We start from the raw sequence: 22,443 nt of genomic DNA on the forward strand, positions 1-22,443 counted from the left end.
TAAGTAGCGGAAGGGGCAGACGGAAATGGAAGGGGTGGGCGCGCTAGGCCTAGTCCTGGCTAGGCTCCAGCTGGAGTTTGCGCTGGGGGCGGACCCGCCTCTCCCGCCTTCCGCCACTGCGCCGGCGCCGCCGGGAACGCCAGGCGTGGTCCCGCTGCCTAGGATAGCGCTGTGCGCATGCGCCTTGACGAGTGAGCCGGGTGAGGAGCTTCCCTAAGTAGCGGAAGGGGCAGACGGAAATGGAAGGGGTGGGCGCGCTAGGCCTAGTCCTGGCTAGGCTCCAGCTGGAGTTTGCGCTGGGGGCGGACCAGGAGCGGTGGTCTCCAGGGAGGTCGAGGCTGGGGCTCCCACCCGGATTTGGAGCAGGGTTGAGGCGGCCCAGCTGACCCCTCGGCGTTTGTACGTTATGTGCCCACTCAGGGAGCCATGGACAACTGTTTGGCGGCCGCAGCGCTGAATGGGGTGGACCGACGTTCCCTGCAGCGCTCAGCAAGGCTGGCTCTAGAAGTGCTGGAGCGGGCCAAGAGGAGGGCGGTGGACTGGCATGCCCTGGAGCATCCCAAAGGCTGCATGGGGGTCCTTGCCCGGGAGGCGCCCCACCTAGAGAGACAGCCGGCAGCCGGCCCGCAGCGCGTTTTCCCGGGAGAGGTGAGGGTCGCCGTGCCGGGGACCGCCCCAGTCATTCGCACCGCGGTAGCCCGCTGGGAGCCAGGGGCGCGCAGCGCAGAAGCACCTGAGGAAACCTCCCCTTAGCGGAAGCTGGAAAGGATCAGAACAATGAATGGAAAAGTCGTTTCAAAACTCTTTACATTTGACAGGTTCTTGTTGGGTAGCTGTAGAATAACGGTAGTGGTCAGCCCTGGTTGGTTACTTAAAAAAAAAAAAAAAAGGGCCGGGCGCGGTGGCTCACGCCTGTAATCCCAGAACTTTGGGAGGCCGAGGCGGCGGATCACCTGAGGTCGGGGGTTCGAGACCGCCTGACCAACGTGGAGAAACCCCGTCTCTACTAAAAATACAAAATTAGCCGGGCATGATGGCGCATTCCTGTAATCCCAGGTACTAGGCAGGCTGAAGCAGGAGAATCGCTTGAATCCGGAAGGCGGAGGTTTAGCCATTGCACTCCAGCCTGGGCAACAAGAGCGAAACCTCCGTCTCAAAAAAAAAAAAAAAAAAAATTCTTACAGCTGTCATCTGATGATAGAGGAAAGCCTGGAAAGCCTGCAAACCTATCTCTTAGGTCCTGGATAAATTGCATGTCTATCTTTTAGAGTTGGAATTCTTTCTCAGTAACATCGTTCTTTCTGACATAAACTTGCAGAGCCTTTCAAAAAGTAAAAAGGAGGCTATTTCCGAAATGGCTTTATCCTCCAGTAGGGAATCCTAGATCTAACCTGTGACGTGCCATTTATTCAAATAGAGAGAAGAGAGACCCCCAACCCTTAGTGCTTCCTTCAGAACAATGGCTGAATTCATGGACTATACTTCAAGTCAGTGTGGGGTAAGTTGGTGTGAACCAAAGCTATGTCCCATCACCTGCTGATGGCCACAATGGGGATCTTTCTGGAATTTAGGGAGAATCTGGAGACTACCTGTTTCTCCTGCCCAGCCTTCATGGTCAGATTGTAAACAGTCAAGGACTTAAACCAGGGGGTAAATCCAAGTTAGAATTCACTCAACAAATGTTTATTGAATGCCTAACTCTGTAGTTGACAATATAGCTATGAAAAGTCAAAAAAGGTCTTCTGCCCTCAGTGATCTTTCAGTCTAGTGGGGGGAAAAATAGCTTATTTGCTGAATTCCATAGCAAGTAAGTTAAATATTAGGGTTTATTTATCTATTTTAATTTAATTTTATTTATTTATTTTTTGAGACAGAGTCTTGCTCTGTCACCCAGGCTGGAGTGCAGTGGCGCAGTCTCGGCTCACTTCAAGCTCCACGTCCTGGGTTCATGCCATTCTCCTGCCTTACCCTTCCTAGTAGCTGGGACTGCAGGCGCCTGCCACCATGTCCAGCAAATTTTTTTTTTTTTTGTAAGTTTTAGTAGAGGCGAGGTTTCACTGTGTTAGCCAGGATGGTCTCGATCTCCTGACCTCATGCTCTGCCCGCCTTGGCCTCCCAAGGTGCTGGGATTACAGTTGTGAGCCACTGCGCCCGGCCTTTTTTTTTTTAATTGAGACAGTCTCACTCCATCACCCAGGCTGGAGTGCAGTGGCTCAGTCTTGGCTTACTGCAACCCCTGCCTCCTGGCCTCCTGTTTCAAGCAATTTTCCTGTCTCAGCTTCCCCAGTAGCTGGGACTACAGGCGTGTGCCACCATGCCTGGCTAATTTTTGTATTTTTAGTAGAGACAGGGCTTCACCATGTTGGCCAGGCTGCTCTCAAACCCCTCTCCTCAAGTGATCTGCACACCTTGGCCTCCCAAAGTGTTAGGATTACAGGCATGAGCCACCATAACCAGCCAAATCATATTTCGATACTCGGGGAAGGTTGAAGGCAGGCCAGAAAACATTCAAGGAAATTACCTGCATGGAAGGTGCTGTCTTCTAGGAATTACAGCAGACTCTGGCCTCATGCAGCCTTAACACTTCGTGAGTCCTACATGGTTATAAGGAGGCTGATCCACAAGGGAGATGGAAGAGAATACCTTGTTTCTGCCGTGCTTTTCAGTTTCATATGTTAAGATCTCAAAAAACTAATCTTTCTACATCTTTTGTAAGAATCCCTGACTCCAAGAATAGGACTCCAACTAGTGAGGAATAGTTCAGGGAATATTTTTATCTTATTTGTATTGTTCAGTGGTTTTAGAAAAATCAATAGCTTCATCTCTACTATAAAGTGATTAAACACTTGGTTCATGGTTCAGTAAAAGCAATAATATTTGTCTTTGGTTTAAGGTTTAGCAAATTGCTGTTCTTCATTTTGGTTTTCTGTTCATGCTTCAGTTCAAGTCTCTGTTATGAAATGGAGCCTCAGAACCCCTTGGCTTTCTAGAGATAGAATTAAGAATTGTGTACTGGGTTTGCCTCCACAGTTTGAAGTAGCTACTAAAACACATCTTTTGGTCTGTGTCCTCAAGTGCTTTCCCCAGCTTCTCATTCTTCTGGTCACATGTGTTTTAAACAGTGTCCCTACCCTGTGTTCAAAACAAGCAGGGCTGTGGTGTCCTCATCATTAGTCATTATCAAGGGCAAGTCTAAGGCTAACTTTGAGGGGGAGGAAGGAAGCAGACAAGAGAAATGTAACTGTTTTCCGATCTTTTGGAAGATTCTTCATAGATTAGAGACTTCTCCCTCCACTCCTCTGTGCACGGGAAGCACAGAGAAAGGGGCTGCAGAGCTCTTGGGTTTATGTTTCATTTCCTGCTGTGTTTCTAAATTTCAAGAAAATGTACCTGTCTCTTCCTGTGTCCTTGTCTGAGACTTAAGACAATAAACATGGAACTGTTCATCCACATTTTTTAGAGGAGGAAATGAAAGGTTATGTGCATTGGACATGGCAAAGATGTGAAATTTGTTTAACCTGGCAGAGAGCATGGTCCTGCCCACCTTAGTTAGCCAGCGTTCTTGCCCTACAGAGGCAGCAGGTGGCAGCACGAGGATGCCAAATGCATTTCTTTCTCTGCAGCCACTTTGGGTGGGCTACGGTTTGTTGCATGACTTCAGAGGCCTGTCAAGAGGGCAGGTAATTCACCTTTGCTCTCTTGCCTCCCTCCTTAACAGTACTTTGCCCAAATATCAGGGTTTATTGAAAATTTGACAAGACAATTTGGTTAGCTAACATCTTTGACATTGCTTCTCTAGAAATATTGTTCATCTGTGCCAGAGGAAGGAGGGGCAACCCATGTCTATCGTTATCACAGAGGCAAGTCGAAGCTGCACATGTGCTCGGACATAGGGAATGGTCAGGTAAGTGTACTCAACTGTCCGGCACCATGCCTTCAGTCTACCAAGATATGACACCCTATATTTAAGAGCCCTTGCTAGACTTTGTGTTACTGGATGCCAGTGTGACTTGGCATTACAGGGCTTAACAGAAATGTATAAATTCATAACCTTAGAGAACTTACAGCAATGAACATGAAATAGGAGGTTGTCAAAAATATAAGATTGATGCTACTGTAGGATCTTTAGGTGAACCTGCAGTCCTGGGCCATGGGATTCTCGGCCACGTTTAAAGAAAAGAGCTTCCAAGCCTGGAACATGTTGCATGCAATGATCGCCCCTGTGACTATCCCCTGCACTCTATTCTGGGCAACATAGACCCTTTCTGTATTTTTTTTAAAAAAGAGCTTCAAATATCCTCTTCGACATCTAGGGATAGGATTTTTTTTTTTTTTTTTTTTGAGACAGGGTCTTACTCTGTCACCCAGGCTAGAGTGCAGTGGAGCAATCATGGCTTACTACAGCCTTGACTTCCTGGGCTCAGGTGATCCTCCCACCTCAGCCTCCCAAGTAGCTGGGACTACAGGTGCATGCCACCACACCCAGCTAATTTTTAATGTTTTTAATAGAGACGGGGTTTTGCCATGTTGCCCAGGCTGGGGGAAAAGATTTTTAATAATTACATTTTTTAATTAATTATCACTGTAAGGTGATAACTGTCATGTCTTTGGTAATTTTTTATTTTATTTTATTTTATTTTGAGAAGGAGTCTCACTGTCACCCAACGTGGAGTGCAGTGGTACAATCGTGGCTCACTGCAACCTCTGCCTCCCAGGTTCATGCCATTCTCCTGCCTCAGCCTCCCGAGTAGCTGGGACTACAGGTGCCTGCCACCACGCCCAGCTAATTTTTTGTATTTTTAGTGGAGACAGGCTTCCACCGTGTTAGCCAGGATGGTCTTGATCTCCTGACTTTGTGATCTGCCCACCTCGGCCTCCCAAAGGTGCTGGGATTACAGGCATGAGCCACCACGTCCAGCCCATTTTTGTATTTTTAATAGAGACAGAGTTTCATTGTGTTGGCCAGGCTGGTCTCGAACTCTTGATCTCAGGTGATCTGCCTGCCTCAGCCTCCCAAAGTGCTGGGATTACAGGCATCAGCCACCGTGCCTGGCCCATGTCTTTCATAATTTTTAAAAAGAAAGTACAAGGGAAGTGTGCTGACGGGGGTCTCGTTTAACAAAATACTTTTTTGTAAAGGTAGTAACAATTACGGGCCGCTCACTACAAACTTACCTTTTACCACATGTCATTCTGGGGAAGCCAAAGATTCTGTTTATTGAACTGATTCAAAGGAGGAAGTGGTGGTGGTGGTTTCTGAGGAGACTAGATTTTTGCTTTTGTTTTAAACTACCTGCTTGTACTCAAAGATAGCAAACTGAAGTCCAGAGTCGATTCCGGAGTCTAAGTTGGATTCTTGACTTCTTTGGTCTGTCAGCTATTTTGGGGTGTTAGAGGGAGGAAGTTTAGGACAAGGATGGGAGAGTGGACACAGGGACATGAGCAAGGGCTGAGTATACACTTGAAGCACCTCCCACATGCCTCCCCTGGCCTGGGAGGTGAGTAGTGGTGCCAGAGCTTGAGTCCTGAGCACCCTTTTCTGGCCTAGCCTGAACTCTCACCTAAGTGCACCTGACCCTAAAGGGTGCACTTAGGTACATGTGGGGAAGAGTCATTCCCAACTCTCCTTTTAAAATGTAAGTTCCCTCTAAGGGAAATTGGCTTTATCAGTCAGCCTGTTGCCTTCTAGGACCACCCCTACTCCTAGAAGAAGCACAGAAGAGAATGTATTGAGAGCCTAAGTGTCACTTTTGCATTTTAAATTTTCCCTGCAATCCAAGAGTCCCATGTTACAGACTGGAAAACCAAGGCTCAAAAGAAGTTAATCTCTCTTAGTAAATAGCAGAGATAGGACTTAAACTCAGGTGTGTCCGATTCCAAAGCCCATGTAAGAATGAAAATTAAAATAAACATCTGACTAAAAATACCTTACAGAATTCACTTAAAAATGCCTTGATGACTTAGATGACAACTTAGAAAAAGCTGACAGAACGATTACTAACTCCTCATAAGGTAGAAGAAAACTTCTCTTTACAATCCAAAAGTGAAAGTTTGGGCACAAATCAGTGTTCTACTTGTCTCTTCAGAGAAAAGACGGAAAAAAGACATCCCTTGGTCCTGGAGGCATCTATCAAATATCAGAGTATGCTCCAGAGGCATCCCAGCCTGTGAGTACGGAACTGCTTACGCACTGGGTTTCACCACTGTTACAACTCCATGAACCAGTTGACATGGTTCTTAGAGGGCTATTTGAATTGGGTCCATAGTATTTTTAAGTTGAGATGTTCTTACACTTAAGAAGGGTGCACAAAATTTTGGTTCAGTGTAAAATTGGGTTTTCTTGGTATTCTTCCTTCACTCGAAGCTTCAGGGATACTCTTTGTGCCTGAACTCATAGTTGTGGTTGGAAAGAATGTGAAGTATTCACATCTCAGTTCCTACAGCTCAGCTGGGCTGGCACTGGGTCCTGCTGGAATTCCACCATCTGTTCAAGCAGCAGGAGGGGCACGATCCTCCTGCTAACAAAGTGAAAAGCATTGCTGAAATTCTGAAACATACACATTTGGTGAGATCAGGTTACACAACATTTGAAGGCATTTGTTCTCATTTTCCACAAATGTTTCTCTGTAAAAACATATAATGAGTTTTTCATTTTTAGGATAAAGTACTCATTAGTTCATGAAGCCAGGGGATCCTTTTTGGAACTTGGAAGGGCTAGAATTCTGAGGAAAGGAACTTCATTCAGCATGGTGCCACAATACATTTCTTACTTTTGTTTGTATACAGTTTGCTACTAGTCAGGATTTGGAGTGTACTAGAGTTATTAACAATTCAGAATATTCTGTTTCTAGTACAAATATAATTTGTTAAGGCTTAGACGCCTCTCAACACTTGCTGACTTTTGGTAATACTGATGTTCCACAGTGTTGGAGTTCTACAACCACATGCCAACCTTACCTCTATGTCTCCTTGTGTGCAAATGAAGCATCCTTGGCTTTCTGCAATTCTGATACAACCATATTTTCTAAAAGTGACTTCTATTTACATGATTGACAACCAATAAATAGTTAATGACATTGTTATACACATTTACATCAGTTAAAGGATTATAGACTTCCAATTTTGCAGTAACTAGACAGGCATGCAAGAATACAACATTAAACAGCTTTGGAAAAAATTGGCTTCAAATCCATCTGCAAGGTAGGAGGAATAGAGGAAATTTCATAAAAATGTAAACATGATCATTTATTCCTCTGAGTGCAATTTGCTGGCCAGTAGTTTGGCTTTTCCTGTGTGTGGTAGTGGAATCGACAGCTTTTGCCTGTGGCCCCTTCTCAGCATTAAGCAAACATGTAATGGCATCCCAGCTGTCAATCTGGCCCTTCATTACAGGCTCTTTTCTGGTTTGTGACTTTGTCCTTTTGTTATTTGAACCGAGACCCATCCCCTGTCTGCACACCTGATGTAACCTGCCTCCCAGCCATGAGTGAAGTCTACCCTTGGAAGACTGATTGTACTCGGTTTGGCTCTAAATAAAAATCTTTCCATTAACTCTGGCTTCCAATGTTTTGTACTCTGGGAGAACCAGTCCTCCAAGGGAGAGTTTTGTCAGCCTGGTGAATTGCTGCTTCAGTGACAAAATGGAATCCACTCAAATTGTTCTGAGCTTTAGGACAAAAGAAATGCCTATCATCTTCCTAATAGTGAACTTAGCAAACAGTTTAAAAAACAGTTTAAAAGAATGGCTCTCATCACTCCCGATTACCTTGCCATTACTGCTCATCTGTGCTAAGTGCCACTGTCTACTTCTGATCCCCAAAACAGTGGCCTCTAGCCTTTCCCTCTGCCTAACTCCAAGTAGAGTGTTCTTTTTATAATCCTTCATGTTCCTGTAACACTTTAGCATTTACAGAGCATTTTCTGCATGCTTATTTTGAGGTATTATCACAGTTCTAGAAATAAGGAAAGGCTGAGACCTACCAAAATGACAGTGTTGTATGTGAGCAGGCTGAGCCTTGAAAGCAGGACCTGTCTCCCACATTAGCACTTCATTCCATCACACCTCTGCATGCATAGGTAGCCTGCTGGGGGGCCATGGTGGCAGTGGGGTATAAAATCTCTAAACTGCTAATATCCTCTTTTCCTTCTAGGCTGAGAACATCTCTAAGGACCTCTACATAGAAGTATATCCAGGGACCTATTCTGTCACTGTGGGCTCAAATGACTTAACCAAGAAGACTCATGTGGTAGCAGTTGATTCTGGACAAAGTGTGGACCTGGTCTTCCCTGTGTGATGTTGACCATCACTGCCTTCACATCACCTTTTTTTAAGTAGTAAGAATAAAGCCACTATATGATTCTCTTGATAGCTATACATTAATCCTGTTTTTAATGCTGACTGGGTCAGCCTTCCCAGGAACTGGAGTCTGTCCCTTTCAGTGCCTTTTGTAACTTGAGGGTGTAGAAGTCCTCCATGCTTGTTTGCCTGAAAGTAATATGATTCGCTTTCTGAACAGGTTTTACTGCTTGCTTTCCAAGTAGAGGTTAATTATGATAATAAAGAGACTGGAAATGAAGAGAATTCATTTTTATTAAGAGGTAAAACAAAATGTCACTCATGTACAACTGTAGGCTTTATGGAAAGGTGGCAGAGTGGCTGTGGACACTTTTGCCCAAAGCAGGCTGACCCTCTCTTCCATGGAAGAGGCATCTTAAAGCAGTCTCACCAGGGCCCTGGCAGGGACCCCCAGGGAGGGACCCCCACACTCCTATGTCCCTCACAACAGGTGCCTTCCTGCTGCTTGTCTGCAGGGAGGTCTTCGTGGGGTGGTGATACTGCTGGTTATTTGACTGTTACCTGTGGCCTGTCCTCTGCCTCCTTCCGTTGAAGGCTTTGTCAGCCACTCTGTATAACTCTCCTCAAGTTATAAATGTTTATTCTTTACCTATAAAAGGGGAAAAAATCCATAGATTGTTATGCTGACTGTAATTTGAAGAATCAAGTCACTGATTTTAAAAAGTCATTGATGTGCTGAGTGTGGTGGCTCATACCTGTAATCCCAACGTTTTGGGAAGTTAAGGCAGGAGAATCACTTGAGCCCAGTAATCAAGACCAGCCTGGGCAACACAATGAGACCCTATCTCTACAAAAAGTAAAAAGTTTAGTCAGGTGTGGTGGCATGTGCCTAGCTACTCAGGTCCTAGCTACTCAGGAGACTCAGATGGGAGGCTCACTTCAGCCCAGGAGTTCAAGGCTATAGTGAGCCATGATTACGCCACTGTGTTCCAGCCTGAGTGACAGAGTGAGATCCTGTCTCAAAAAAAAAATATCATTGCTGTGTCCCAAATGTCTTGAAGCTGCCACAGCAGTACTGTGACATCTCCCAGTTTCATTGCCTGGTTCTCTCATTTTGAACACAAACCTTTCCACCTTTCCTTGGGAAAGGTGCTAGTATTTTATATGATGGAAATGAAGTTTTAAGTAGAGCTATATTACCATTCTTAGTGAGGAATAGACTCCATATTCAGAGGGCCTAATAAAGCAGACCCCTACCCAATACCATAGAACAGAGGGCCATTTAAATGGGGATCCTTGCACCCCCAAGAAGCCTGTGATTAAATTCATAGGTTCCATAAGCCTTCTGAAATTACATGCAAAATTGAGGGTATGTGCATTTTTCTGGGACAAGGGGTCATAGGTTTTTTTTTTTTTTTTTTTTTGAGACAGAGTCTTGCTCTGTCGCCCAGGCTGGAGTGCAGTGGCCGGATCTCAGCTCACTGCAAGCTCCGCCTCCCGGGTTTACGCCATTCTCCTGCCTCAGCCTCCGGAGTAGCTGGGACTACAGGCGCCCGCCACCTCGCCCGGCTAGTTTTTTGTATTTTTAGTAGAGACGGGGTTTCACCGTGTTAGCCAGGATGGTCTCGATCTCCTGACCTCGTGATCCGCCCGTCTCGGCCTCCCAAAGTGCTGGGATTACAGGCTTGAGCCACCGCGCCCGGCCGGTCATAGGTTTTACTGTTCTCAAAGGGGATGTGACCCAAAAGGTCTAAGACCCATGTGAGAAGTCCTTAGGAAGCCCCTTTCCAGCCATTCTGCTTTACCTAGATCCTCAGGGCTCTTAGTCTAAGGGGAATTCTTGTTCCACGGACCTATTGCAAGGCTCTGACCCTGCTTTCTGTGTTCAGCTTCCCCTGGCGGGGTCTGCAGTGGCTTCGTGTTGGTTGCCTTCAAGACCAGCTCTGTGGTAGTCCCCACTACTACAGTTTGTGCTCTCTGCTGTTTGTGATCCTTTTCTTCTTTCCAGATGTTGGAATATCTTGTTCCTAAACCCAAAAGTCAATTACTTAGGTTGAATATGCCACCATTTTGATGGGATAAGTACAACTAAAACAAGGATCACTGAAGTATCTGTAAGCTCACAGCATTGTTTTCTTTTCATTTATTATGTATTTGAGACAGGGTCTTGCTATATCACCCAGGCTGGAATGCAGTGGCATGATCATAGCTCACAGCAGCCTCAACCACCCGGGCTCAAGCCATCCTCCCACCTGCCACCCCCTCTTCACTACAACCCCCAGTAGCTGGGACCACAAGCGCACACCACCATGCTCAGCTAATTTTTTAGTTTTTTGTAGGAACAGGGTCTCACTATGTTGCCCAGCTGGTCTTGAACTCCTGGGCTCAAGCGATCCTCCAGCCTCAGCCTCCCAAAGTGTTGCGATTACAGGTGTAAGCCACTACACTTGGCCTATTTTACCATCATGCAATGTGTCCATGTAATGTTTTCTATTTTTAGAGAAAAAAATTTTTATCATTTCTGGCCCTTATGCTTTTGGGAAACATTACCTGATACCCAAGGTTTGGAGTAGTGAAGAAGTTATTGGATGTGTTTTCTAAACTGCCATTAGGGCAAGTAAAGGTAACTGACTGCCACCAGTTAAAGGAGCTTCGACACCTTCACTGATCACTGATAACATGGACCACAAAGAAGACTACAAGCTGATGGAAAAACAAGTTTTAAGAAATTGAACTGGGTGCATTGGTGCACACCTGTAGTCTCAACTATTTGGAAGGCTGAGGTGGGAGGATTGCTTGAGCCCAGGAGTTTGAGCTATGATCGTGCCACTGCACTCCAGCCTGGGTGACATAGTGAGACTTTGTCTCTAAAAATTAAAAAAAAAAAAATACTGGGGCAAAACAAAAATAATGGGAGATGTGACTTCCTGAGGAATAGACCAATCTAAAAGGGAAGGAATGTTTTTTATGTTTCTTTTACAACTACAGATTGAATCCTGTTTCAGTTACAAGCAAAGGAGGCAGAAAGCACCTCCCTGCCAGCAACTGACAATCTGGCCTCCCTAGGACTGTTAGGATCTAACTGTAACCTCTCACTGCCTGTAACTGAAAGTAAGGGAAAGTGTGGAGGAAAGAGAAACCTATGCAAGAGCTTTTGTGAGAGGCAAAGCTCACAATTGAGTGTCGAGCATCAGCACTCGACAGAACGGATATCAAGTCCTGAGAGCAGGAACTGATTAAACACCAAGCATGTTTAGGAGAAGCAAAACAGCATATTTCCTTTAAAAGATACAAAACCTGGAGGGGAGAAAAGCAAAGCGCTGGTGTTTGCCTTGTTTCAGCCTGACCTACAAGTGATTTTCTGTTCTTCTCTTAACTAGTGAGCTGTGACCACATGTGTGGTGAGGGCTGGGGATGGCCATGTCTCCACACCCCCTCTCAGGCATGCTCTCCATATATTTGGGAACATGCTGACGATGCTCACGGGTCAGCCCCGGGAACTCTCCCTAGAGCATAACACAAGATCCAGTATTTAATATTTAATGGGAAAGCTGAGCCAACTACCTGAAGATACTATAGTTCTCTTCTTTATAGTTGATTATTAGAATTTATTTCAGGGGAGAAAATAACTTTGGAGTGGATCTGTTTAAATGTGGTGATGGAGAGAGACTGTAGGTGTAAGTGGCTTTGGGCAGTAGCAGTAAGAGCTGTGTAAACTTAGGGCCAGGGGAAATTTGTTTGGACTTAATCAGGTTTGGAACCCTTCTCGAGATTGCTATGGAGCAAGCCACAGCAATACGAACACATGTGGTACCTAGGGCATGTCTGGCGCCCATGGCCCCTCTGGTTGTCCCTCTCCCCTATGCTGGGCTTGCTATTGTCTCAGTTGCTCCCCACAGACCCTTTTCTGTTGGGTAGGTACAGCTTTTCTTTCTCCAGGCTCTGCTGGAGCAAGAGGCATTGGGAGCTATGGAAAATTTAGCATGGAAACGCTAGAGTTTGGTACCATTTTCTTTATGCCCTCTCTACAAGCGATAATATAAAGAAAATGCTGCCAAACTCTAGTGTTTTCATGCTAAATTCTCCAAGGCTGCATTTCTTTCAAATGGAGAAAGAAACTGGCATTTCTTTCTTTCTTTTTTTTTTGGAGACAGAGTCTCACTGTGTCACCCAGGCTAGAATGTAGTGGCTCACTGGAACCTCTGCCTCCAGGGTTCAACTGATTCTGGTACCTCAGCCTCCCAACTAGCTGGGATTACAGACGTGCATCACAATGCCTGGCTAATTTTTGTATTTTTAATAGAGACAGGGTTTCACTTTGTTGGTCAGGCTAGTCTCAAACCCCTGACTGCAAGTGATCCGCCCCCGCTTTGGCCTCCCAAAGTGCTGGGTGAGCCACTGCACCCGGCGAAATCACCATTTCTGAGTGGCTGCTGCCAAGGCTTGCCATTGCAAGATTGGAGTAACCCATTTCACAGAAGCCTGGGACCCACCTCCCCATTTTATATTTTCAATATAAAGTTTCTTCCTGGAGAGTGGAGGAAGAGCACAGCTGGGTCTCTGAGATATAGGGGAAAAATCCTCATATAAAATCCAAGTGCAGCAGACATACCCCTCCCCTCCCAAAGCCCAGGGGTTCAGAGGAGTCACCAGGAAAGCTTCTCATTTACAAACAATTTCTCAACTTTCTGGAACCGAACACTAATAAAGTCGTTACCCCTGGGGCAAGATTGAAATCTTCATTGGTGCCAGCTTGATGGTTCATGCCTGTAATCCCAGCACTTTGGGAGGCCGAGGCAGGCAGATCACTTGGGCCAGGGGTTCGAGACCTGCCTGGCCAACATGGCGAAACCCCATCTCCACTAAAAATACAAAAGTTAGCCAGGCATGGAGGCATGTACCTATAATCCCAGCTACTGGGGAGGCTGAGGCATGAGAATCACTCAAACCTGGGAGGCAGAGGTTGCAGTGAGCCAAAATCATGCCACTGTACTCCGGCCTGGGCAACAGAGTGAGACTGTCTCAAAAACAACAACAACAACAAACTCTCATGGGCTAAGCAGTCCTTCTGGCTCAGTGACTGTGCTAGAAATAGGGCTATGGTTTCAACCAGGGAACCCTAGTGGGTCCCAGTGTGGGCAGTGCCTAGAGATCTAAGCCCTTAGCAATGGTGTTCCTTCACCTCACAGCCTCCCTGCCCAAGATATGTTCAGTGACCCCCAGAATCTTGTCAAGGGCCACCTCCTTCACACAGCTCTGACAGGCTTCTGCTCTTTCCGGGCTCCATTGGGAATTTAGATAGAATGGGCTCCCCGAACCTAGCAGGGCCTGCCACACAGTTCTCAGCTGGAGGTGATGCAGTGTGGGGCTGGCTGCAGACTGCCAGCAGCAACAGGACACGGCTTTCCTGTTGGCCATGAGAGATAAGAAGCACATTACAGTGCCCAGGTCCTCCCCGCTCACTTACTGAGGGGCCCAGCAGGAGAGTGGGGCCTCATGACCAATGCTTAAGACCAGTTTCTATGCTTCAGTGCATCAACTCTCATCAACACTTGGAGGCATTTGTACTGTTCATCTAGAGAAAAACCAAGGCCTCCAGGAAAAAAGGAGGGGGCTAAAAACAGACAATGGCAGTGCCCTGTCAGTAGAGACTAGTGAAGAAAGAAAAAGGCAGGTATTAAATAGGGATGCAACCTTAGCACAAAGATCAGTTCATCCTTCTGCTCCTGTGGGCCTCATAGCTGAAATGGAAACCTGCTATTTCCCTTTTCCCACAGCCTCCTCTTCAGCATGACCAGACTCCCAAGGATTACTGTAGTCCCAACAGAGTGGACACGTGCATCAGATTCCTAAGGGACATGTGGGAGAGAAGGGAGCCGGGGCCCCAGCCCCTGCCTTAGAAGGCAAGCCTACTCCCCTGGCATACCTGGCTTCCCAGGGTGTGGGTCAGGCCCGTTTCTCCTCCAATACCTCCACTCAGGCTGGCAGAGGCCACTCTGCCTCAAAGGAGTCTCAAGAAGGATAGGATCTGTGTTGACTGCACTGTTTACCATCAGTCTCTGGGTAGGGCCCATCTCCAGATCATTCTCCACATTGTCTTATTCACGGGAGGAGGAGGAGGAGGAAGAAACAGCCAGGGGAGCCTATGTTGCTACTTTTTCCTCTTTAGGACCTTCCAGGGGCAAAAGCTGTGCTGGGGGCTCCAACTCTGGAAGTTCTCTGGCTGTGACTTCTGAGGTCTTGGTTAGAGGCCACCAAGTGGTGCCACATGGGGGGCAGCCACAGAGGCAGCCCTGGCACAGCAGCTGGCAGCAGGCATGAGGGTGGCAGAGAGGGCACAGGAATGGAGCGCCCGGAGGAAGCTCGTTAGTGATGCGCCCAGTGATTGGCCCCAGCAGAGAGCAACATGGAGGCCAGTGAAGGGGCCTGGGGTGCTCCCTGGTGAAAGACTTGTGGAGCCTCTCCACAGCCTTCTTCCAGATGGCCAGGGACACCGACTGGACCCCACCTAGGGGCACTTTAGCGCTTTGCCATTCCAGAAATGAACAGTGATTTCTTCTTCCTTTGATGCTACATAACAAAAAATGGCAAAATTTTGTTATAATTATCAATTACCTTTTTTTTTTTTTTTTTGAGACAGGGTCTGGCTCAGGCTGGAGTGCAGTGGCACAGTGATAGCTCACTGCAGCCTCAACCTCCCAGGCTCAAGCCCTTCTCCTGCCTCAGCCTCCCAAGTAGCTTCCACTTCCTAATCGTGGGATAAAGCCTCTCCTATCCACACAGGCAAAGGCAGAGCTTCAGCCCAGCCCCTGTACTCTGGCTGCCTGGCTCCTCACATGCACCTCTCCATGGAGAGCCTGCCAGGAACATCCTTCACCTGCATCATAGTTACCTCCACTTCCCGAGGACTTGCCTGAGCCTCCCTGCCTCCTGGACTACAGTGGCCTGCAGGGGCTCACTTTTCTTGTCAAAACCAAAATGCATTCTCAGTAGAAGCCTCATTCTGTCACTCTCTGAATTACAGTGGTGCTGACTGACCCTGCAGAAGACGACTGTCCGGTCCCTGGAGGACCTGGTGAGAGCTGAGTCGTGAGTAGCTAAACCATGGTTTAGCTGACCAACATAGAGACAGAGTTTTAGGCCACTTACCCTGATTACAATTTTTTTTTTAATAATCTGAAAGATACAGTGTGCATCTTGAGGCATCTGTTGCTGCCTCAAGATTAAGCAGCAGGCAAGGGGGTAAAAATTCCCTTCTTAATGCCTTAGAAACTCCTAAGCTGTAGACGCACCCTTGGCTCTCTCCCCTGGCCTGATTATAGCCTGGCTCCTTCTGGGGACTGATGAGTCAGAGCAGCTTCTCTTACCTCTCCGGGGATTTCTCATCTCCAAGCCCAAAAGAACAGTGCCAGGGCCATACTGCTGTTGTCCTGGCTCCCAGGGTGCCAGCACCTTGTCCCCTGGTCTCAGTGAGTATCCTACAGATGGTGAGAGAGGAATGACATCCTCTTCTCAGACCACTCTCTGCTGCTGGGCTGGCAGCTTTGGGCCTGCGACAAGAGGAGCCTCAAATTCCACAAGCAGGACCCCCGTCTCTCCAGCTGTGGGAAAGAAAACACTCAGAATAAGAACTGGCATTACAAAGTACAAGAGGGAGCACCCAGGTTCCCTACGATGCCCCCAAACCAGGCCCAGGGACTGCCTTCCAAACAGTGACAGGCACCTAAAGAAGGGATGAGGCAGATGCTCTTTCAAGCCAGTCATAGCTGAGATAGGCAGGCTGTGTGGCACGGTTGGGCTTCCCTGAATCTCTTTTTCTTCCTCGGGCAACACTTCCTGCCTCTCCCTTTCCATTCCCTTCCTTTGCCTGGTTTTCTTTCCTCCTACCAAATTTTTGACCTGCAATTGCCAGGAGTAACCTGGGTCCTCCCTGGACCTTTTCTCAATGCAATCCCCTCCTTCCAGCACCCCCAAGAAGCATCGCTCCTGTGTCCAAGACCAACCAGGGATGGATGGTTGTTCACCTGTGAGGCTCATGTAGGCGAGGAGAGATTGTGGCCACAGAGCTGCCCTCAGCACCGCCCTTACAGTCGATGAGGAAAGGGTTAGCTAAGCAAGTGAATAGCAAAAGCGAGAGGACAGTGATGCAGCTACTTAAAAGTACAGGCTGTTTCAAGTACTCTGTAATTTAGAAGAGAAATAAACTGGTTATAAATTATTTTTACCAAATCACTGGACAGAAACTATATTCGAGCAAAGTTTTGCTAGAATTTCATTTTAATTCACATATTACTTGAAAATTGACCTTTCCCCCCCCACCCGAGTTTCGCTCATCACCCAGGCTAGAGTGCAATGGCATGATCTTGGCTTACTGCAACCTCTGCCTCCTGGGTTCAAGCGATTCTCTTGCCTCAGGTTCCTGAGCAGCTGGGACTACAGGAGCCCACCACCTTGCTCGGCTAATTTTTGTATATGTAGTAGAGACAAGTTTCACCACATTGGCTAGGCTGGTCTCAAACTTCTGACCTCAGGTAATCCACCCTTCTTGGCTTCCCAAAGTGCTGGGATTACAGGCATGAGCCACCACACCAGGCCAAAAACTGACTTTTGATTGGAAATTCTGAAATTCATACTTTTAAAGAATTTACACTAGTCTTCCCTTCATGAATCTACATTCACAAAGTAAGTCTGACTCTGAAAAAAAGAAGAAGAAAAAAAAAAGAAGTGAGTAGCCACTGAAGTACAGGCCAGGCCTGGCCCCCAGCATGGCGGGAGTATGCTTCTCTGTGTACCAGCACACACCCATGCATGTGAGCAAACACATCTCATTCCTCTTTCCCTTAGGCTGGTGTTCATTCAACACACGGAATTTTCCTCAACAAAGTACTTTTAAAGTACATTTTCTTCTCTGTTATGCATTGAATTGTGTCCCGTGCCCCACCTCCACCCTCCTCCCACAGGCTGGATTGCAGTGGTGCCATCAGTTTGGAGCTCAAGTGATCCTCCTGCCTCAGCCTCCCAAGTGGCTGGGACTACAGCCATGTGCCACCATGCCTGGTTAATTTTTAAATTTTTTGTAGAGACAGGGTCTCGCTATATTGCCCAGGCTGGTCTTGAACTCCTGGCCTCAAGCAGTCATCCCACCACCACCTCTCAAAGTGCTGGGATTACAGGCGTGAGCCACCATGCCTTGCCCCCTGCCAAATTCATATGTTGAAGTCCTAGACCCCACAATGTGACCTTATTTGGGAATAGGGTCATTGCAAATGTAATTAAGATGAGGACTGAATATGGCAGGTCCCTAATCCAGTGTAATTGATGTCCTTATAAAGGGGGAAATGTGGGCAGACACACACTCAGGGAGAAAGCCCCGGAAAGGTAAAGGCAGAGATCAAGGTGATGCCTCTATAAGCTGAGGAACACCAAAGCCTGCCAGCAAGCCATGAGAAGCCAGAAGCGGGGCATGGGAATGATTCTTCCTCACAGCTCTCAGAAGGAACCAACCTTGCCAAGCCCTGGACTTCCAGCCTCCAGAAATGGGAAATGACACATTTCTGTGGTTTAAGCCACTCTGTTTGTGGCACTTTGTTAGGTAGCCCTAGCAAACTAACGCACTCAGTGGTATTACATGTTCACTTCTACAACATGGCCATGAGAGAGCTGTGCTTATCCAAAAAACCAGCCTGCTAGACGCACATAGCTAAGGCATGTCAGGTATGACAGGGCCACCCAGAGGAACATGCCAGGAAGATACTGGGGGTCAGGGACTTGCCTCTGGAGTAGGCTTTATTTGAGCCCAGTAGTAAAAGCCATCTGCTTCCCATCTTGCCAGGACCCATGTGTTGGCAGCATCTCCAGCTCTTCCCAGCCAGCCAGGCCCTTGCCATGCTGGGTCGGCAATGTGGAGACACGGGCAAGAAGAGGTGTGCCTGGAAAAAAGCAAATGGAATTAGTGGATAGAGAGTAACAAGCCCTAAACACATCAAGAAACATGTTTCTCAAGTACATCTGAGGTGTACCACAGCACACAAGGCATGTGGAACAGAAATCCACATGGAAAGTGGCAATCTATGACTTCCAGAAGGATAAGATAAACCTACGGGAGGGGCAGTAGGAGAGGACAGTGAAGGGAACCATCCTTGGTGGTTTGGGAGTTGGTTCAAGGCAACCAAAAGGTAATTTGCCTTGATACATTCAAGTTAATTAATACTTGTTCCTACACTAGACAACAGACTGGAAAAGTAGTGTGGCTCTCGCCTGTAATCCCAGCACTTTGGGAGGCTGACGCGGATGGATCACTTGAGCTCAGGAATTCAAGACCAGCCTGGGCAACATGGTGAAACCCCATCTCTACCAAAAATACAAAAAAATTAGCTGGGTGTGGTAGTATGAGCCTGTGGTCCCAGCTACTCAGGAGGCTGAGGTAGGAGGATTGCTTGAACCTGGGAGGTAGAGATTGCAGTGGGCTGAAATGACACTACTGCACTCCAGCCTGGGTGACAAGGTGATACCCCCTATCGAAAAAAAAAAAGAGTGCCAGGGGCCAGACGCAGTGGCTCACACCTGTAATCCCAGCACTTTGGGAGGCCGAGGTGGGTGGATCATGGGGTCAAGAGATCAAGACCATCTGGACAATACGGTGAAACCCCATCTCTACTAAAAATACAAAAATTAGCCAGGCATGGTGGCAGGCGCCTATAATCTCAGCTACTCAGGAGGCTGAGGCGGGAGAATCACTTGAACCCGGGAGGCGGAGGATGGGGTGAGCCAAGATTGCACCACTGTACTCCAGCCTAGTGACAGAGCAACACAGCGAGACTCTGTCTCAAAAAACAAAAAAACAAAAAAAATAGTGCCAGGAAGGCAAATCTTAAGGCGGCACGTGGGATTCCAGGATGAGGCGTGGAAGCTTGGGTAGTAATACCAAGGGTGTGAAATTGTAATGCCACTTGATGCTGTGGGGTCAGAGGGATGAGGAAGTGTTTGGGCAGGGACAACCCAGAGGAGCTAAGGGGTTGTGGGAGAGAAAAAGGAGATGCTAGTTTGGAATAATGTTGTGGTCATGCTAGTTCCAGATAATGTTGTGGTCAGGGCCAGTTGGTCTAGGGGAGTTGATGAGTCAGGGTTTGGGTTTTTGAAGAAGCCATTTTACTTTGTGGGCAAGGCTGAATGCAAAGGGGGCCTGTCATCAACATGCCGTCACAGCACCCAGGCTTTTCGTGCTGAGAAGCTCCTGCAGGCCCATGCTGAGCTACCCTCAGCCCCCCTCAGCCTCCCTCCTGTGCTTGTTGGCATCTAAAGTCCAAAGCTTAACTCTAGCTTTGAACAGGATGGTCCACCAGGTGAATCACGAAAGGGAGCCATTAAGGATCATTCAAGCTGGCATGTCCCTAACATGGCCAGAATGGATCAGGCAGCAGGAATGCGAGTCCCTGGAGCTGACACGCTCCATGTGTGCATATAGGCTGTGGTGCCTTTGGCTCTTGTATCCACGCTTTAGAAAGCGGACTGAGGATCCTATTTAGGAAAATCCTGGACAAAGGAGGAGTACTGAGGGAGTACTGAGAGTACTGAGGGAACCTGAAGAGGGACCTGGAGACCCCCCCTTAGCAAGTCTATTTTTTTTTTTTTTTTTTGGTTTTGTTTTGTGTTTGAGACTGAGTCTCACTCTGTTCCCTAGGCTCGAGTGCAATGGCGCTGTCTCGGCTCACTACAACCTCTGCCTCCCGAGTTCAAGCAATTCTCCTGCCTCAGCCTCCCAAGTAGCTGGGAATACAGGCATATGCCACCACGCCCAGCTAATTTTTTTTTTTTTTCTTTGAGACAGAGTCTCGCTCTGTTGCCCAGGCTGGAGTACAATGGCACGATCTCAGCTCACTGCAACCTTTCCACCTTCTGGGTTCAAGCAATTCTCTGCCTCAGCCTCCTGAGTAGCTGGGATTACAGGCACCTGCCACCATGCCTGGCTAATTTTTATATCTTTAGTTGAGACAGGGTTTCACCATCTTGGCCAGGCTGATCTCGAACTCCTGACCTTGGGTGATCCACTTGCCTTGGCCTCCCAAAGTGCTCAGATTACAGGCGTGAGCCACCATGCCCAGCCAATTTTTTTTTTGTATTTTTAGTAGACAGGGTTTCGCCATGTTGGTCAGACTGGTCTCGAACTCCTGACCTCAAGTGATCCACTTGCCTCGGCCTTCCAAAGTGCTAGGATTACAGGCGTGAGCCACCACACCCAGCCAAGTCTCATTGTTGATGGTAAAATGAGCTATAAATTTGGTAACTGGCTATCCCTAACTGCCTTCTCTCACTCATGCCAACTGCAGCATCTGCAACTCTGCTAAAGCCGGATCAACCCTGGAGGGCTCTGGGAGCACAGTGTAGGCTGGAATGACAGACCGCACACAGATACACCAATCATAAGCCAAACAATGAAGACCCCTTTCCGCCTTCTCAAGAAGCAAGTCTCTCCACCAAGGTCTACCACCAACAGCCAAGAACAAAGGAAAAAAGAAAGGGGCACCCACTTCCTCCAGAGGGGCAGAGACAGGTACCTTGCGAGGGGCTTGTGCCCAGTGAGCCAGGGTGCCTGGAGGGCAAAGGGGTAGGTGAAGGGAAGGTCCCACAGTGGAGCAGCACCATCCCAGCCAGGGGCCTTCAGGCTTGTGGCCACGCTGCAGTATTTGAGCAAAGGCATCCTGAGCCTGGTGGAGGATTCCATGGCCTTCAGAGGATCCACCTGAGAATAGGCACCACCATTACCTGAGCTGCAGCTTAAAGCCAGCGGTGGCCACCTGGGTGAGGCAGGGCTCAGCTCTGCAGTTAGCTGACTCTGGGGACAGTTGAGTCCGTGCCCGGCCCCACCTGCTCCCACAAACTCTCACAGTTTCCTCCTTGAGTCACCTGCTTTGGGAACCTCCACTCAGGAAACAGGGGAGGGATTGGAAGAGCAAGAGCTGTGAGTTTAGAGCAGCCCAGCTTTAAATCCTCCCTCACAACCTGCTGGCTGTGTGCTCACCTAACCTCTGCCCTCCAGTTACACTCAGGATAGAATTCATGGAAGGCACCTGGAGTATTCAGCAGCTCAATTTACATTAGTATTTTTCCTCCTTCCTCCTCCCCGGCCACCTACAAGGCTAGTTCTGGCTCCAGGTGAGCTGAGCTCTCAGGGCCGTCTATCCCCTTTCTAGCCCCATTCAGAGGAGATAGCTGCCACCAGGGCCCAAGATCAAGCCGCACCGCCGCAGCCCACCAGAGCCCTGTGAGGGTCTGCCCGTGCCTAAGTCCACAGGTCTGACCCCAAAAGGACTTACCCACAGCCCCAAACTCCCAGCCTCCACCTCAGCCTCAGGCCCCTTCTGACATTTGGGGCTCAGGGCCTCAGCACAACCGACTCCTGGTTGCCATGCCGGTTGCTGTGGGTGCAGCCTGGGGACGCTGTCGTCTGTGGCCAGTGAGTGCACTGAGCATGCAGAGAGGCCGACAGGAGGCCTTTGGAGGCAGGGGTGGGGCAGGAAGTGATGGGGGAGGGGGTGTTCTCCAGGTTTCCCTCTGGAGAGAAGAGGAGGAGGAGGGAGAGAGAAAGGCCAGCCTAGCCTCAGTTCTCCAAAACTCAGGCTGCCCCACTGCTAGAAGAGTCAGTGGTGGTGGGAAGCCCTCAAGGATCCCAGGGGACTCCTGTGAGGGAGGAGCCACCTCCACCGAAACTGAGGGCCTCCTCCCTGTACACACTAGAGGCAGGGGTGGGGGAGCCACTGGCAGCTTGGGGACTTTAGGGTAGAATTTGTCCCTAGTCTAAACCAAAATAACCAAAGGGGTGGGCCTGTTTGTAACAGGTAGGACTCTGTTGAGGAGCAGAGGTGTTGTGACCATTTGGAGTGAGAGATGTGGACACTGGCAACAAAGGAACAGAAGTCCAGATTCCGCTCATGGGAGGGGCTTGTATTTGGAGACCTCTGACAGTCACTGCGCACTGGTTATGTTCCTGGTATGCAGGCAAGTTTGGAGGTGTCCCCCACATCCATACCCCGCTTCTACCAGGTTCTGTTACAGTTGGCAGATCCATGGGAATAGGGAGGCCAGGGTACCACCTCCAGGAGTAGAGTGGTGTCAGTCACCCCTTCCATCCCCGTCTGGCCCCAGGGGTT

General features: G+C 48.2%; 2 protein-coding genes across 7 annotated transcripts; one reads left to right on the forward strand and one right to left on the reverse strand.

The window, feature by feature from the left end:
* Positions 1-116: 116 nt before the first annotated feature.
* Positions 117-8,447, forward strand: AKIP1 (A kinase (PRKA) interacting protein 1). 6 transcript variants are annotated; one of them, XM_011947595.1, is made up of 6 exons: positions 117-200; positions 421-648; positions 1,418-1,498; positions 3,800-3,904; positions 6,087-6,167; positions 8,151-8,447. In XM_011947595.1, exons 2-6 carry the CDS (start codon positions 427-429, stop codon positions 8,292-8,294), a joined length of 633 nt encoding a protein of 210 aa, XP_011802985.1. In that variant the 5' UTR covers positions 117-200; positions 421-426; the 3' UTR covers positions 8,295-8,447. The 6 variants fall into 6 exon arrangements, with proteins under 6 accessions (XP_011802985.1, XP_011802988.1, XP_011802987.1 ...); XM_011947598.1 differs by lacking the exon at positions 1,418-1,498; XM_011947596.1 differs by having other exon boundaries at positions 171-648.
* Positions 8,448-10,123: 1,676 nt separating this feature from the next.
* Positions 10,124-21,017, reverse strand: LOC105515756 (chromosome unknown open reading frame, human C11orf16). The gene is given in 6 exon segments (XM_011947655.1): positions 10,124-10,323; positions 14,223-14,822; positions 14,825-14,866; positions 15,664-15,891; positions 18,065-18,225; positions 20,851-21,017. Coding segments are annotated over 6 exon segments (1,398 nt in total).
* Between the last annotated feature and the right edge of the window lie 1,426 nt (positions 21,018-22,443).

Source organism: Colobus angolensis, unplaced genomic scaffold, assembly GCF_000951035.1.
Source record: "Colobus angolensis palliatus isolate OR3802 unplaced genomic scaffold, Cang.pa_1.0 Scaffold269, whole genome shotgun sequence".
NCBI lineage: Eukaryota > Metazoa > Chordata > Mammalia > Primates > Cercopithecidae > Colobus > Colobus angolensis.